General features: G+C 38.3%; 1 protein-coding gene across 2 annotated transcripts; it reads right to left on the bottom strand.

Annotated features, from left to right (window-relative positions):
- Positions 1 to 14958: 14958 nt before the first annotated feature.
- Positions 14959 to 17032, bottom strand: LOC140830961 (BTB/POZ domain-containing protein At5g60050). 2 transcript variants are annotated; one of them, XM_073194559.1, is made up of 2 exons: positions 16428 to 17032; positions 14959 to 16091 (listed from the first exon to the last, which is right to left on the bottom strand). In XM_073194559.1, exons 1-2 carry the CDS (start codon positions 16947 to 16949, stop codon positions 15114 to 15116), a joined length of 1500 nt encoding a protein of 499 aa, XP_073050660.1. In that variant the 5' UTR covers positions 16950 to 17032; the 3' UTR covers positions 14959 to 15113. The 2 variants fall into 2 exon arrangements, with proteins under 2 accessions (XP_073050660.1, XP_073050659.1); XM_073194558.1 differs by having other exon boundaries at positions 14964 to 16091; positions 16410 to 17032.
- Between the last annotated feature and the right edge of the window lie 251 nt (positions 17033 to 17283).

The raw sequence follows: 17283 nt of genomic DNA, 5'->3' as shown, positions 1-17283 counted from the left end.
ATGTGAAGCAGGTAGTGGGAGATAAATTGGATAGTCGATCCATTTTATGCTACTTTGTGGGATATCCAAGGAATTCAGCTGGATATTATTTCTATCATCCTCAAGAAACAAAAGTGTTTGTTTCTAGGAACGCAACCTTTTTGGAAAAGGAATTTCTATTGGATAGAAAAGGCGAGATGATAGAACTCGAAGAGGTTCGAGAGACACCCACAGTTGTAGAACCCACACCCGAGAAGCCAAGTGAGGAGATACAAGCTCCTAGAAGATCCGAGAGAGTCTCGAGACCACCTATGAGGTATGGTCTGCTTCTTGAAGAGGGCCATGATGAGCCTAATCTTGGATGTGATCCAAGGACCTTCAAGGAAGCGTTATCTGATGCCGATTCATCCAAATGGCTTGAAGCAATGGAATCTGAGATGAATTCCATGCATTCGAACCAAGTGTGGAATCTCGTGGATCCACCTGAGGGAATTGTTCCCATAGGGTGTAAATGGATTTACAAGAGGAAACTTGGGGCGGATGGGAAGGTATTGACCTTCAAGGCGCGACTGGTTGCAAAAGGATATACTCAAAGGCAAGGTGTTGACTATGAGGAAACCTTTTCTCCAGTTGCGATGTTCAAGTCCATTAGGATTTTGCTAGCCATAGCTGCATGGTATGACTATGAGATATGGCAGATGGATGTCAAGACTGCCTTCCTTAATGGGGATATTAAGGAAGAGATTTACATGTCTCAACCTGAAGGGTTTACATCCATCGGAAGTGAGCATATGGTATGCAAACTTCAAAGATCTATTTATGGTCTTAAGCAGGCATCTAGGAGCTGGAACCTCAGATTCGATAGTACGATCAAAGAGTTTGGTTTTACTAAGAATCCTGAGGAACCCTGTGTGTATAAGAAGGTCAGTGGGAGTGCTGTGACATTCCTTGTTCTTTATGTTGATGACATTCTACTCATTGGGAATGATGTAGGAATGTTGCAATCAACAAAGATATGGTTAGCAAGTAAGTTCTCAATGCAGGACTTGGGTGAAGCATCTTTTGTATTGGGAATACAGATCTATAGAGATAGATCAAAAAGATTGCTTGGTCCCACCCAGTCCACATACATTGATACCATCGTGAAGCGGTTCTCGATGGACGAGTCCAAGAAAGGACATGTACCAATGTGTCATGGCGTGTCCCTATCCAAGTCTATGTCTCCCAAGACTGATGCAGAGATAGCGGCGATGACACGAATTCCGTATGCTTCGGCTATTGGTAGTATCATGTATGGGATGATATCTACACGTCCTGACGTGGCTTTTGCACTAAGTGTAGTGAGTAGATATCAATCCAACCCTGGTCTTCCACACTGGAAAGCTGTGAAAGACATCCTCAAGTATTTTAGAAGGACCAATAAGTTGTTCTTGGTCTATGGGGGTGGAGAACTAAAATTGGAAGGCTATACCGACTCTAGCTTCCAAAGCGATGTTGATGACTCGAAGTCAACCTCCGGATTCATATTCATGCTCAATGGTGGTGCTGTCTCTTGGAAGAGTTCCAAGCAAGACAGTACTGCGGATTCCACCACTGAGGCAGAATACATTGCTGCATCGGCTGCAGCAAAGGAGGCCGTTTGGATTAGGAATTTCGTCCATGAGTTGGGCGTCATTCCAAATGGAGTTGCTCCTATCCCGGTGATGTGTGACAACACGGGAGCCATAGCTCAGGCGAAGGAGCCAAGGTCTCATCAGAAGTCCAAACACGTACTGAGAAAGTACCACATCCTCAGAGAGATCGTGGAAAGAGGAGATGTCACGATTGACAAAGTCGGCTCCGCAGATAATGTTGCTGATCCACTAACTAAGCCTTTACCAGGACCATCATTCGAGAAGCATCGCGAATCAATGGGTCTAAAGAATATAGGTAGTTGGCTCTAGTGCAAGTGGGAGATTGTTAGAGTAGGTGCACGTCGAGCCAAGTGTTGGCCGACTGTTCACGATGAAACTCTTTGTATAAACGATCTTTATTTTAATAATATTTGAATTTATTAATTTGGCGCATCTTTATCTTTATACCCATGCTAGCTGCATAGATAAAGCCCTTGAATATACAAATAATAGAAAGAATATGAGATGCTCATATGATGAGTATCATGAAACTCATATTTGTAATACTGTATATTCTAAACCGTTCCTAGTCGATTCAGCCGCCACTAAGAAGGATAAAGGCCGCTCGAGTTAGAGACTAGTATCTGCGATGTGAGTACCATGTTTCATTGGTAGGGGACATTGTGATGTCCGAGCATGCAGATAGGTGCTCCTGGTAGAGTGCACTGAACAACCCTCCATAAAAGGACTTTCCAAGTGGTTCTCACTTATCGAGTGGAAAAGTCCTGGTTTATGGTTGTACACCATTAGTCCTTATGACCCGGGACAACATTGAGACTCTATGTGCTAGCGTTTCACTTTGACTTGTTTACCGACTCTTATGGGGTCATTAGGTGGCAAGATTGGGTGTTACGGCGAAACATATAGGAGTCGATGCATTGTAGTCGGGGATTCACCGCTTACCTACGGGTATGGATATCCTATGTGTTTTTCATGTATGTGTGGGTTGAAATCTCTGATCAGAGTATGGTGGTAATTATGAAAGGGGTTTCATAGATTACACCATCGATGCAACCACGACATGACACATAGTATCGATTCATTGACAACTCTCGATAAACCAATAGTTGTCGAATCGGTCGGGATATATGAGTTGAAGGGACCGTACTGTACGCTAACCATAATTGAATGGTTCTTGCAGGCACTATCATGTGATACCTAGGGAATCACGTAAGCGATGCTGCTAGGCGCTTAACGTGATTGGTTGGGTACTATCAGACTTGAGTTCTGACGTTCTTACTATCAAGGAGTTGATAAGTAAGAATGGAGCAATTGGGGTATGCTCGAATAAGGACATGTTTAGTCCGAATCACATAGAGATGTGAACCCACGGCTAGTTGTATCAATGAACCATTGAGGGCCACACAAGTACTGGCTTTGTAAATCCCGATGAGAAGTAAAATAGTTCAATGCGTTGAACGGCTTATAAATGTGTTTATAAGCGTTAAGAAAAATAGAAGTATGACTTCTAAGAGAGAAATATAAATTTTAATTTATGGAAGTGTTCCTAAGATTAAAATTTGGCCAAGTAAATAATGTAGTTGAAAATTGTGATTTTCATAAACATTATTGTGGACTAAATAAAATTAATTCAAGTGTTGAATTAATTAAACACTAGTAGACCTAGTAGAGTCTAAATAATTAAATTAATTCAAGTGTTGAATTAATTAAATAATATTGAGTCTAGTAGAGCTCAATTAAAATAATTATTTAACTAGTGGGACTTGAATAAATTCAAGTAGTATTTAATTAATCTCAAAAATGTTTGAGATAATTAAAATTTAGTCTATGGTTTTTAATGTGTTAAAAACCATATAATATATGTGAGACATGCTAGGGTTTGCATGCTTGGGAGGTGAAGAGGTGTGGAATATTTTTGATTAAAAAAATTGCAAAGGCATGCAACTTTTCTCCCAACTTTTCCCACACCCAAGACTAGACTTCACTCCTCACTCTTCCCTCCTCACTTGGCCGAAACTTCAAGGCTTTTCTCTCCATATTTTTCTTCTCTTTTGTTCTTCATTTTTGGATAATAAAATCTTCTCCTTGAAAAATCCTTTTGATTTTCTAGTGCAAATCATGAGGGGATTTACATAGCTAAGTGGTGGGCCTAATTCTTGAAGAGGAAAAGGTGAGCTTGTAGACTTGTCTTCCATTTGAAGAGCTTTGTTGTTCACAACAAAGTTGGTGCCATCATCAACTTCTTGAAGTTGATAGATAATGAAATTTCTAACACCCTATGTATGTTTTGGTGTTGTTTGTAAATATTACACAATTATATATGGTGGCCGAAAATATGCTTTAAAAATTAAGAATTTTTGACTTCCGTTGCGCTTCCGGCCACCGTAACCGGTCCGCTTTCACATCTCCCATAATCTACCGCGTCGGTATTTGTTATTTCATGCGTTCTAATGCAAAGGCATGTATATTCTTTTATTTTCTACATCGATCTTGTCATAGTAAATATTTGAGTGTGTATTGTGTGTAAATATCCGTATATGTTATGCAAAGTTTTATCAATGATGTTTGAAACGATTTTTGGAACAACTTTTAGATCTCAAAAACCGAATCTGCTATCATTTCGAATCCTTCGAATTTACGATCGGTTTTCTGGAAAAATGTTCAAAGTATAAAATGGAGTACTTTTTGATATCTTCGATTTGACAGTAAATTCGTAATTTTCAGACAAGATACGAGTGAGTTGTGATTTTTCTCGGGTGACTGCTCAAACTGTTACAAATGTATTCTTTTGTTTCTTGAGGATTTTGAGTTGCAGGCTTTGTTGGAACTGAGCGGCGCTTGAGCGGTAAGATTTTACAACCCGAGCGCCAGGCCTTCTGGACGGGGCGCGCTCGAGCGGTAAGATGTTACCGCCCGAGCGCCAAGTATTCTGGATTTTTGTCTTGGGCAGGCATGTATGTTGTGTTAGTATGTGCATCAGCCGCCCAAGCAAGATTCAACGAATCCCCTCGACGTTTTTAAGTATGTTCGACGTGCAAAGAAAATATTTTATGTTCTTGAGGTATGCGAATTGTCTTGTGACCAATTATGAACGGGTTTGGAAACCGGTGACCTTGTCTGGAGACCTCTCTACTCCGGTAAAGCATGACCTGGTTTCGATCATGATTGGAAAGCGGTAAAGCATGACCAGGGACCAATCCACATGGTAAAGCATGGACGAGAATCTTATGTATGTGGAAGTGGATGTTCGGTCGAAAGGCTGTGATGATCCCTTTCAGCCCAGTACTGTGGTTTAGTCTGATCAGGTGTATTATGTTACAGGGTCACTTGCTTTGAAACATATCTTTACACAAAATGATGATGAGTATGCATGTTTATGTATCTATGATGCAAGGACGTTTATGAAAAAGTTTAGGAAATGATGGCACGTCTATGTTTATGTGAGAATGTTCAAAGTTTAAGTATGTATGTACTACTTTAAAATGCATGTAGTTTTATTATGTATTACTTGCTATTCTCTGTTTATACATGTTGAGTCTTTATACTCACTAGAATTGATCGATGCAGGTAAGGACGAGTTTGAGGAGGCGAGAAGTAAGGACCAGTGAGTTGGCTCGGACTGTGCGTAGGCCTAACCTGAGGACCGCTTAAGTTTTTAAGAAATTCATGCATTTTAAACTCATTCACTCTGATTTTAATGAAATTACTTCACGTTGTTTAAACAAGTACTTGTGCAAGCTCGTTTTGATGGCGTCATTGATGACACGAAAATAATTTGTACTCGTTTATGTTTCAAATATTTAGTCAATCATTTTATTTATATTGCATTTTGAAATTTTATTACTTATTTAAGAAAAAATCTTATTCTCCGCAAATTTTAAGTAGTTTTAAAGTACGGTTCATCACAATTCTTTCCATAGAACACCTCCTTGAACTGATCCCCAGTGAGGGTACCCAAGTCAACCCATAAGCTGCTCCCTCCCACCAAAGTTATACATCATATCTCAACATATAAGTTGCGCACCTGACCCCGTCGCCATCCATCATCTGCCAGTACTGGAAGTGTAGCTCCAAGGGTCGAATCCAACCCTCCGCTACCAAAGGGTCAGTTGTAACCTGTTGCACGGTTTCACTACCGCAAGTGTATGGTGTCAAGTTTTAGTACTGGTTATAGTACAGATATCGATCCCACGAGGAGTATGAATAAAAACGTGTATCAATGCTCGTAATTAAAATAGTCAAGACTTTATTTAGAAAATCAAATAAAAGGTTGGTTTGTTTGAAAGAATTAATTGAACACAATGAATTAATTAAATCACCGAATTGAGAAATAATAATGAGAGAAAATATTTAGATAAATGATTTCACAAAGTTTCCACGATAAATATTCACAGTTGAATTTATATTCCTGAATTCCAATTATTTAATGGCCAAGAACACTTAGGTTATGTTATTCCCCCTTTCCCAAGTGACGAATAATTGTATCTATCAACTTCGATTCAATTATTCCTAATGCGAATCTAAGTCTCGTAGATAAATGCAAACAATATTCTTACTCAGCCTCGCTAAAGTTATACGCCTTCCGAACGTTATAAATATTTAACGATGTGTTCTAATGATCTATAATCCTAGTCCCTCTCCCAAATTGTAGAATTAATCAAACAACAAACAATTTATAACCAGTAAATTGCAGTGAAATAAACACAGAGAAACACAAGTAAACATGAAATGGAATTAAATCTTATAAAATAACCATGTCAAATCATCGTGTCCACAAAGCTACATCATTCTCTAGAATGGGAGATTAGTTCATCACGAAATCGAAATAAAAACGACGCATATTCAAAGTTTTAGACATTGACATATGAGAAAATAAAAATACAAAAGACAGATAACAAATCCGAAGTGTCGTCTCTGTCCCCAGATTTGTCGCTCTTCGTCTTTGTAATCGATCTTTGCGTGTCGTGCCATCGTCTCGCCTTCGCTCCGAGTCTTCCCTCTGTTTTTTCGTCCAAAACGGCGTGTCCCTCATTCTGACCTAACTCGCGCATTATACATGATGCTGGAACGCGGCGCACGCGCGGTGGCGCATGAATTGGCGCGGTTGGCGCACGCGTTTCTGTGTATGGCCGTGCATGTGTGCGCGCGGTTGCGCGTGATCTCACGCGGGCGCGCGCGAGCTTCTGGTCATTCGCTTCTTCTGTGCGCGCGCGGCTGCGCGTGATGTGGAGCTGCCGCGCGCGCCCTTCTGGTCTTGGCAATGGTTTTACTCGCGGCTCGGTTATGATTTCTTGGTCCACTTGGTTTCGTCTTCAATTATTTTTCCATTCCTGAAATGACAACAAAAACAAACCAAAAACGCATAATTCTGTTCGAAACTAGCATAATTCAACATGGATTCTAATATAAAATAAGTGCAAATCTTGCACTTATCATACCCCCGAACTCCTTAGGGTTGAGCCGTCGAAACTGCTCAAAACTATATGTCTGAGGTCGAGAAGCCTGCTGCACCTGCTCCAAAAGTCTAGCCATACCCTCCAGTACACGAGTAGCTGCATCCAAGGGCGGTGGTGGTGGTGGAGGTGGGCCTCTGCCGCCTCCTAAAATATCATCCTGTAGGTCTATACCGGGGGCACGTCTGAGAGACATGATATCTGAATACAGTCCAAATTCTAAACGTAACCCATCATGCAATTGAATCTAGTTTTTAAAACATTTAATCATGAATGCAGCTAAACATGTCCTTTAAATCACCATAAAACGTAAATTATGCAATCAGGCAGGTGATAGTAGTAAACTATTTAAAATATAAAAGCTTGAAGACTGATCCCCAGAAGATGGCGGTGGCACAACACTAAACAGGACTCTTGCTCTGATATCAACTGAAACATCTACTGTTTAAAATGCTACTAAAATGTTTTTTTTTGACAAGCTCATTTTCGAAACCCTTAAATTGTTGCATGCATGCAATAATGCAAAGAATGCACCTTTTAAAATAATCATAATCATATAACTTATAAAATACTGCAGTTTAAAAATTATCGCCAACTCGTCCATCCTAGATGTAGAAAAAATAAAACAAGTAAAAATCCTGGTAATCATCAACATGTCAAAAAAAAGCATATAAGAATGATCATGTCAACTCCCAACTCAAAAACATGATGTGCGGAAAATAATAAGGTCCTCGGGTTCACGTGCGCTCATCCGACTCTGCTTACTCAGACTTCGGCACCTCCAGCCTCCTCATCAACAAACTCACCTACATCATTCATACCTAGTGAGTCTAAAGACTCAACAAACTTGTAACGTTAATAGCAAATACATATACATAACATGCAACGGTGAAAAGTACAGTATTACAAATACATCTTGTAAACTTGAAAAGAAACGTGAATCTAAACATTTCAAATAATGGCATAGCATCAAAAACATCTCATCATATATTTATACATTTACTTTAATTGAATACAGTTCATTAATTGTGACTTTCGTATCAGCTCTATTCGATGGATCCATCTACATATAACTGTGGTACCTAGCGGCAGGGACATCAGCGACAGTATTACCCATCCACTGAGCCTTTGACATACAGCTCATCCACTACAAGAAAAACGCCCAACGACAGCGCACCTACGACAACGGTTGACAACGGTTTTCTAAAAACCGTTGTCTTTTAGGGTGTCAACAACAACGGTTTTCTAAAAACCGTTGTCTTTCAGCGTTTTTTTAGGGCAAAAGACAATGGTTTATGAACTGTTGTCTTTTGGCATGTTTTTTGGACAATCGACAATGGTTTTTGAAAACTATTGTCTTTGAGGGTGTCAACGACAACGATTTTCTAAAAACCGTTGTCTTTCAACGTTTTTTTAGGGCAAAAGACAACGGTTTTATGAACTGTTATCTTTTGGCGTGTTTTTTTAATACAATCGACAACGGTTTTTCAAAACCGTTGTCGATTAGCGTTTTTTTTAAAACAAAAACAGTTTTTAAAAACCGTTATCTATTAGCTTGTTTTTTTGGACAAACGACAACGGTTTTTAAAAACAAACTTTGCCATATTTAGCGACGGCTTTTCTAAAACCGTCGCTAAATGTAACGACGGTTGTTATACCGTCACTAATTTCAAATTAGCGATGGTTTTTACACAACTGTTGCTACATACTGCGACTGCTTTATCTCGTGATAGCGACGGTTTTCAGTACATTCGTCGCATGTTTAAAATTAGCGACATTTTTAAAACATCTGTCGCTCAATATAGCGACGGTTTGGTAATAACCGTTGCTACTTTTAGCAACGGTTTCCATGTTCCGTCGCTAATTTGAAATTAGCGACGGTTTAACCAAATGCCGCGCAAACTCTCCATAAATATCTCCATTTTCTTCCCATTTTCCCCCACAATACTTAAAATTTTTTCTCTCTTACACAATTTTATCACTTCACACAACACTTAAATTTTTTCTCACTACTTCATAACATTTAAAATTTTTCTCTTTACACAACACTTAAAATTTTTCTCACTACTTTATAACACATAAAATTTTTCTCTCGTACACAATTTTTATCACTTTACACAACACATAAAATTTTTCTGACTACTTCATAACACATAAAATTTTTCTCACTTCTTCATAATACTTAAAATTTATTTCTCTTACATGATTTTAGTTTCGACTGTTAGTTTCTTTTAGATTTATTAAATTATTAAAAGAATTTTTTTTATTTTTCGAAAAATTTTAGCGACGGAAATAATAATAGACGACCGTCGCTAATATTAGAGACGGTTAGCATATAAAGACCGTCGCTAAGTTACCGACAGTTTAAATAACCGTCGCTAGTAGCGACGGTTGAGATAAAACCGTCGCTAAAATTATTAGGGACAGTTTTCAAAAACCGTCGCAAATTCTACCTACCACAACGGATAAAAACCGTTGTCGTTGAACGGACTTTCAACAACATCCCTCAGTTACAACAGTTTTGAAAAGGCTACTACAACGGATAAAATCCGTTGTCGTATGCCGTTTTTGTTGTAGTGATCGTATACATATATCGTCAGTCACAACCAATTCTCATCCTTCAAAAATATCATCACTTATGAAAATCATGCATATAGGTAATTTTCCCTTAAAAATCAAGCATCCAACATATTCTTCATAATTTCATAAAAATTCATATAAGTGATACCTAAACATTTAAAAACATGCAAAATCGTGTTTAGGGCACACTGCCAGGACTAAAAACTCGACCCGAGTGCAAAATGACCATTTTTCCTCTGAAAACCCAAAATGACCGTTTTACCATAGACCTCTAAATTTCAGCCTGAAGCTTAGCAAACTCCTTAAAACACCCCAAAACATATTTATAAGCATTTCTTAGACGTAAAATTGAGCCCGTTTCAAAACTTATTCAATTCGTTTTAAAACTTGGACTGGCGTCCCGGTTTTAATCTGAATCAATCCGAAACTTAACCAAATTTCTCCCAACTTTTTACCACACCTCATGAACATCCTACCAACCCTTAAACCACCTAGACCAGTCTATTAAGCCCCTCGAACAGCCCCTGCAAGCTACTGGATTTTTCGGCCATTGCAAATCCTCAACCCTAGTCACGCCCAACGCAAGATTTATCAACCCTAGACCTAAGGTCCAGCCCTTCCTAGCCGACCTTAGGACCCTCCTGGACCGAACTAAGCACAGCCCTCAGCCCCATGCATGCGTACTCCTCAAACCATCAAGAAAGCTCTCAACCTAGCCACCTTCGACTCAAATCAGCCCCTAGCTTATAAAGCCCCCTTCCACCATAGACCAGCCTTGTATGGACCTCTCCTAGGCCTCGGTTGGACCCTCCTAGACCGCACCATGGCTTGGTTCAGCCCTCCCTTGTTTTAGCCTACCAAACACTTTCACAAAGCCAACACATAACCCTAGCTGCCTAAGGGAAACATTCAGCCATCCTACAACCCGTGTACAACCCGAGACTCTAGCACCATGACACCTTATTTTGCAGCATACACGCCCCTTTAAAACCTAGAACCGGCAGCCCTTGCATAAGAATCATAAAACGTTTGTTGCACACAAAATATACGCATGTACGTGTCAAAACCTTTGCAAAAACGATGCTATGAGATGTACCAAAGAAATTTCATGCAAAAACATAATCTACAGTATATAAAAATGGTGTAGATTATAAGAAAGGAGATACGTGGCATGCCTTGATGATTATATGCTTGAAAACTCGAAGAACTAAGCGCGGGATGCGAACCGGAGAGGCAGGGAGGAAGTTTTCTTTGAAAACTGAAGGGGCCGAACCTTGCTGCTGCACAAACCCTATGAGTTGGTGCTGATAAAGAGAGGGAGGGGACGGCGTGCACTAGGGTTAGGGTTAGGGTTTGATGGTGTAGGGTTCAAATAGAAACTCATGCATAAATGGGCACTAATACAAATTTAAATGAGGTTAAAAGGGTTTTGAGCCCATTAAGCATTAAAATAAACCCATCAAGCCCAAACACATTCCCGAATTATTTCGTTTTGGTACGTTTTTGAAAATATCGCCTGAACCCTCCAAAGTCCTCTGAATCGTTAAAACTTGTGTATCAGTAGAAAATATAACACGACAAGTAAAAATACCCAACCAAAGCCCATTTTCAAAAACCATACTTAAAAACACCTCATATTAAATAATTATTCAATAAAAATATTTTCCTGATCATCCCCGGTCTCCGTCACTCCTTCGAGCGTGAAATGCAACTTTAAACCCTAATGCATCAAACTTACAAATAATCATGAAAAACCCCTATCCATGCATAAATCGTGAAATAAAATGCATAAAAATCATTAACCAAATATTTTAAATAAAACCTAGACTGTATGCATTCAGGTTATGTAGTTTGAATTTCCTAGACCTTACACATAATATGGTGTGAAAGATGTTTGAAAGAGAGTTAGGGCATGCCTTTGCGTATATTACGCTCAAAAACAATTTGGCGATACGAGGAATGTTGGCGAAAAGACGACAGAAGGATCCTTCCTACTTTTATCCTTAAGGTTCAAGTGAAGGCTGATGTGTGGTTTGTGTGTGTGTGTGTGTTCGTGTAGCTGCTAATGGAGGAGTCCTTGTTGCTTAGAGGGGTTGAGGACATGTGTTATCAGGATTATGGGTTGGGTTTTAGGGATTTTATTTTAATTAAAACACCTAGTGTAAGCTTATGCCAATTAACCTAGTATAATAGGCTCATTAAGCCCATTGGTTAATATTTAAAATATTTTGTTTAGGAAAGTTTGTAAAAATATTAGCCGAGTTCTCGAAAAGTTCATATTTTCGTCGAAAATCGAGTACCGTTTAAAAATACAGCTCGGCATACAAAAACACCTCAAAATTACTCTTTTTCGAAAATACTATATAGATATACCATATATTAAATAATTAAAAATAATCGTTTAATATAATATTTTCTCTCATATGGTCCCCAGTCTCCGTTCCTCGATTACGTCTCGAATAACCTTTAAAACATAGTTTTATGCATCCATGTAAAAATTACATTTGAAACATGTAATCATGCATATCATAATTAATTCATGCAACTACAACCATTTAATTAGTCATTTTTTATTTTCCTAGATTTGCATGCATTTGGATTACGTCATCGTATTTTGGACCTTATTTGAATGGTGCAAAAAAAGATGTTTTTGAACGTGTCTTTGCGTTAAAAATGCTCGAAATTCGAATACCGACGCAAAGGAGCGGAAAACACAATCGCGTGACGACTTTTCTTCCCTTAGTTCACTATAAATTCACGTTTTCTATAGGTTTTGTGTGTAGCTAGGTCTCGGCTGCTGCAGGTGCTAGGAACCCTAGGTTTTCTCCATTTTTTTTAAAAAAAATTCCCCTGGCAGGTTTAGGATTTTGGATCCTTTTAAGCATAGTATAAGTAGGCCTTAATTAACCATCTCAATTCTATTTATACAGGCATATTAAACCTAAAAATCTGCTTGTAATTTTAAAATATCAAAAAATTTGAATTTATGGTGCAAATTTCCAAAAAGTCTCATACTTTACTGAAATTCGATTTTTAGTATGAAAAAACTATCGGCTTGAAAATAAATACTAAATCTATAAAATTTAGAAAGTTCCTCTTTAAATTAAATTTTTTTAAAACATTTTATCGTCATAATCCCCGATGTCCTTCCCTCGGACAAGCATTGGATATTCATTTGAAAATCCTCAATCTCAATAAAATAAAAAAAATTTCGAACATAAACATATAATTACTTCTAAATAATATAAATTATTTATTTAAATTATTTTAGTACATTTAATATTTTCAAGCATGTGGTTTACGTGAGTTGATTTCAAACATTACAAAAAACATAAACAATAGGTAGTGACAAGATTAAAAGGATATATGGACATGTATTTCATCCTCATCAAATCTTCAAGTTGGAGAAATTTCGATAATTAATAAAGTGGGTGGTGAGTTATTGTTGGTGGTTTGTGGCTGTCATCGTTATGACACCACACACCAAGCATTGAGGGAGCTCTATTCCCTCGTTCTAATCATTTCATTCTCAACTCTTCTTCTCTCATAGCATTTGAGTTATTAGTTTTATAATATTTGTAATGTGTTTCGTTCTCCTGTAGTAAGAGAGCGTATATTCTCTTTGGAAACATAGTGAAAGATTATACACTATAAAATATAATAGTGGAATTCTTTTCATTTTTCCTGTGGTTTTACCTACTAATTTTTTAGATTTTTTCACGTAAATATTCGTGTCCAATTTTTTTAAATTTTCATATTTATATCTCAAGATATCATACATCGGACCAACAGATATCCGGTATACTTTTCGTAAGTGGATCCAAAAAATTCTCCTTTGATCTATATAATCAACAGGGATAATGCAGCTAGACCAATTGTGGTATTCTTAGGTTAGTATCAAATTCAAAATTACATTTATTTTGCAATGGCTCTATCTTAAAAAACGCATCTCTTTATGTTCATGTTTTAGATAGTTCTTGAAGTCTTCTCTTATTGAAAAATCATGGTTGCCACTTAGAATGAATCACCAGACCCATTCTTTCTGCATGTATTTCTCGCATGATCACTTTTGGTCTTGCACTTGTGCCATGACTGGCTTGGAATCAGCACTTTTATAGTAAAAAAATATAGTCCAACTACGAATTCCTTCCATCCGACATTTTTTATACATACTTCAAATCAGTTACTCTCATAATTCCTTTGTCGTTCCAACTTAGCTGAACACAATGTATGATGCATAATCAAGCCCATTAAAAATGAAACTCTTGTATAGAAAATCGTTATGATTTAATATATGCACCAATGGTAGCCGTCTTTTGGGAATCCTTGTCTCCTTCAACAAGTGTTAGGATGTCTGTTTTATAAATTCTGTCAAAATAGTGGTTAGATAGAAGAGCATTTTTTGAAATCCGAACCGTTGAATTTTTCAAGTATTTCTCCATTACAACAGATAGGCCTATTGTATTTGCGTATGTCATTTTAGTACAAATCTTTTTAAGATTGTAGGCAAAAATCTACACTTTGAAATACATATGGGCTATTTGCAAATGAACAAAATTGGCTACAAGAAAAATAGTTTTGTTAAAAGTTTGACTCGCTCAATTGCCAATGTTCACGTCAATAATTTTCCCAAAATACAAAGGCTGACGACTTTAAAATAATAACGCTACAAATTTTATAGTAACACAAACCTTGAAATAATTATTACTTTGTTAACTTGGTGTACAAACTTTCCAATCTCGTATTCTTAGCATTAAAACTTTAAATTCCAAACTTCAAGATTCTACTTCTCGCAAAACTTGGATTTTTTCTCAAAAAATTAGAAATCAGCTCTTGAATTTAATTTACATACAACTTATAAAATCCAAATTCAATAATTTATATATTGCAAATTCGGATTTTAAATAAATACACTTAAAAAAATTCCATGTAAAATTAAATTAGAGAGAAATGGTGAAAATGATATGTAAATTGCAAGTGTAATGGAGTCTATTTTTATACTTTGTTAAAAAGACTTGAACCAGCAGCTTTATGAATGGTACACGACGCAGTTCTCTAACAGATACGAGCCAGAAGAAGATACGAAAGAGGAAATCACTTGGGCTGCCATTAGCCAAGAAAGGTGTGTGCTGGCTCGCTTATTTACGGAATAATCTTTGCCCCAGGTGTAATTCGATCGTCCAAAAGTGGAAATCACTTGGGCTTGATCTAGATTAAAATGATATATTTTACTTGAAGCTTTCGCTTTTGTATCTTTTAAAAACCGAGTTCCAATATGAAGAATTAAACCAAATTTAGAACTCAGTGAAAGTGAAAGTAAACTACAACATTTTCTCAAAACCTTAAAGATTTTGAGAAAGAAAACAATCCAATCCTCATTTCAAAAAGTTGCCAGTGTACAGAATACAATGATTCATCTCTTCGACAAAAAGATATGTTACATGGTCATTTTCATGAATATAGGACATCAGGAGGATCGTGAGCCGTTCGATTGGTTTAGGATATCGTGAGCCGTAATCTGCGTTTGGAGCTCAAACGTGTATCTTTTCACGAAAGCCCTTCTCCACCAAATCTCGAATGCTCTCTGAATATTAGGACAATCATCCCCTATGTTAAGGAATCTATTAAACCAATCGAGTAAAATAGACTGCTGCTGAGCCAACGGCAAAGTGAGGATTGTTCGACACAATCCCTCCTCGATTAATTTCTTGTCAACTGATTTTCCAGCACTTCTCATCCACCTGAAATCATCGTACAGTGCCACCAACCAAGTCGACAGCAAAGAAAACCTTGTATCCTTTGGCACTAAGACATGTCCTCTCCCAATAGAGATACATAATTGTGCTGTAATCTTGCTAACTTCATGCCGATACAAACTGGGAATCTTCGAATGAAGAACTGCGAGCTCCTTCTGGTCGCCCCATAACTTCACAAACTCATCTCCCATTTTTCTGTCGATCAAAATACCAACAATCCACTGCATATTGTCCGCCTCTCGAGCTATCTCCCCCATCAATGTACTTCTCTCACTCATGCTTTCATCTAAGCATGTAGCTTCGGATAAGCATAGCACGAGAGAACTAAGACATCTATCACATAGGTTATACAAGGTGTCTCTCGTTATATCAAGCCGATCATGAAATCCATGGTTGTTAGCATTGTTTTTGAGCAATCGAGATATCAAAACTTTCATTTCTTTGCAAGATTTATCATCTTTGGCCTGCAATACACCGAATGACAGTTTCAAGAAAATCTCATCAGCACTTGCAGTTGTTGATGGCTCAGCCGTCAATCTCTGAAGCACAGCATCCGTTCTTGATTTATCGAGCTGAAGTTGATTTAGATGCGAAACCATTAGTTCCTCATCATCTTGAGACCACGGTACTGCTTCTAGGTACTCCAAACATGTCCTTATCCCATCATCAAACAGCAAAGCTGAAGATACCTGCAAATGTCGCGAAAATAACCTCAAAAACACTTTAATCCAAACCGAAACAAACCGACCAGGATTATTATACACTACGCATATGACTGCACATCACTTATACACTACGCATATGACTGACTGCACATCACTAAACATTTCATTCCAATCCGAGTTGAATAATAATCTATTTGGTAGCTATGGATCGTCCAAGAAAGAAACAAACAAAATGGACAAAAGGAATAAAAAACGAACAATTCCAAGAAAATAACAAATTAAAGTTCTTTTTATAAACATAAAATAAGGCCAGGAAGGGGAAACGGGATAAAAAGCAGAGACCTTCAAGAGGGACAAAACCTTGGAAACCTCCATACCCATGAGCTTAGTCTTCAAATTATCGCTGTACATTAGCACCACAGCCTCCACATAAACCTCCACATCGTCACATTCGAGAATCTCAACAGAATGCGCACCAATCCGCCGGAGCTTCTCCGCGAAGAACCTGCTCTTCCCCGCCAAGACCCTCTGGTGCACGTCCATGGACACCCGAAACGCCGCGGACTCCCCTCCCCCCGCCCCCGCCCCCGCCTCCGCCACCGTCAGTCTGACGTCACCCATCCCCCATAGTTCATGATTTCGAAATGGGGCCCGTGTCAACGCCTCAGAAACCCTTTCTTGGACTTTCTTTTGGGCATCTGACTTGGGTTTGGGCTCACGGGCCTGCTCAATGGCCATCATCTCGAAGAGGGTCGGGTTCATCGGGCCTGCAGCTGGCCGAATGCTTGGGGGAGGGGAGAGGAAGGGGCCGGAGATGAAGCCTTGCCTTATCATTGCGGAGACCGATTGATGTTGATTTCTTGATGATTTCTGGGACGCCATTCAAGTGTTGCGATGCTCAGAGCATGTGACTGCGACTGGTGGACATAAAATGTGCGCTAAAATCCAAAACCTGAAATCCCCATTGAATTTAACGACAAATTGGCCTTCAGTTTCCGGTCGTCGTTTTTTTTTTGTGTTCAATCTCTAGGTAATTTTTTAGTACCATATTTCTACATGAAGTGTACCACATTTCCACATGTATTGTATCACATTTTGTATGACATAGTACCACAATTTTGTGGGTAGGAAGTGAATCCAAAGATATATTATGATTGGAATAGGTCTTATGTGAGACCGTCTCACGGATCATAATCTGTGAGACGGATCAACCCTA

Source organism: Primulina eburnea, chromosome 4 (genome assembly GCF_022965805.1).
Source record: "Primulina eburnea isolate SZY01 chromosome 4, ASM2296580v1, whole genome shotgun sequence".
Lineage (NCBI taxonomy): Eukaryota > Viridiplantae > Streptophyta > Magnoliopsida > Lamiales > Gesneriaceae > Primulina > Primulina eburnea.
Note: the sequence above shows the minus strand (reverse complement) of the source record. Positions and strands in the feature narration are given on the sequence as shown.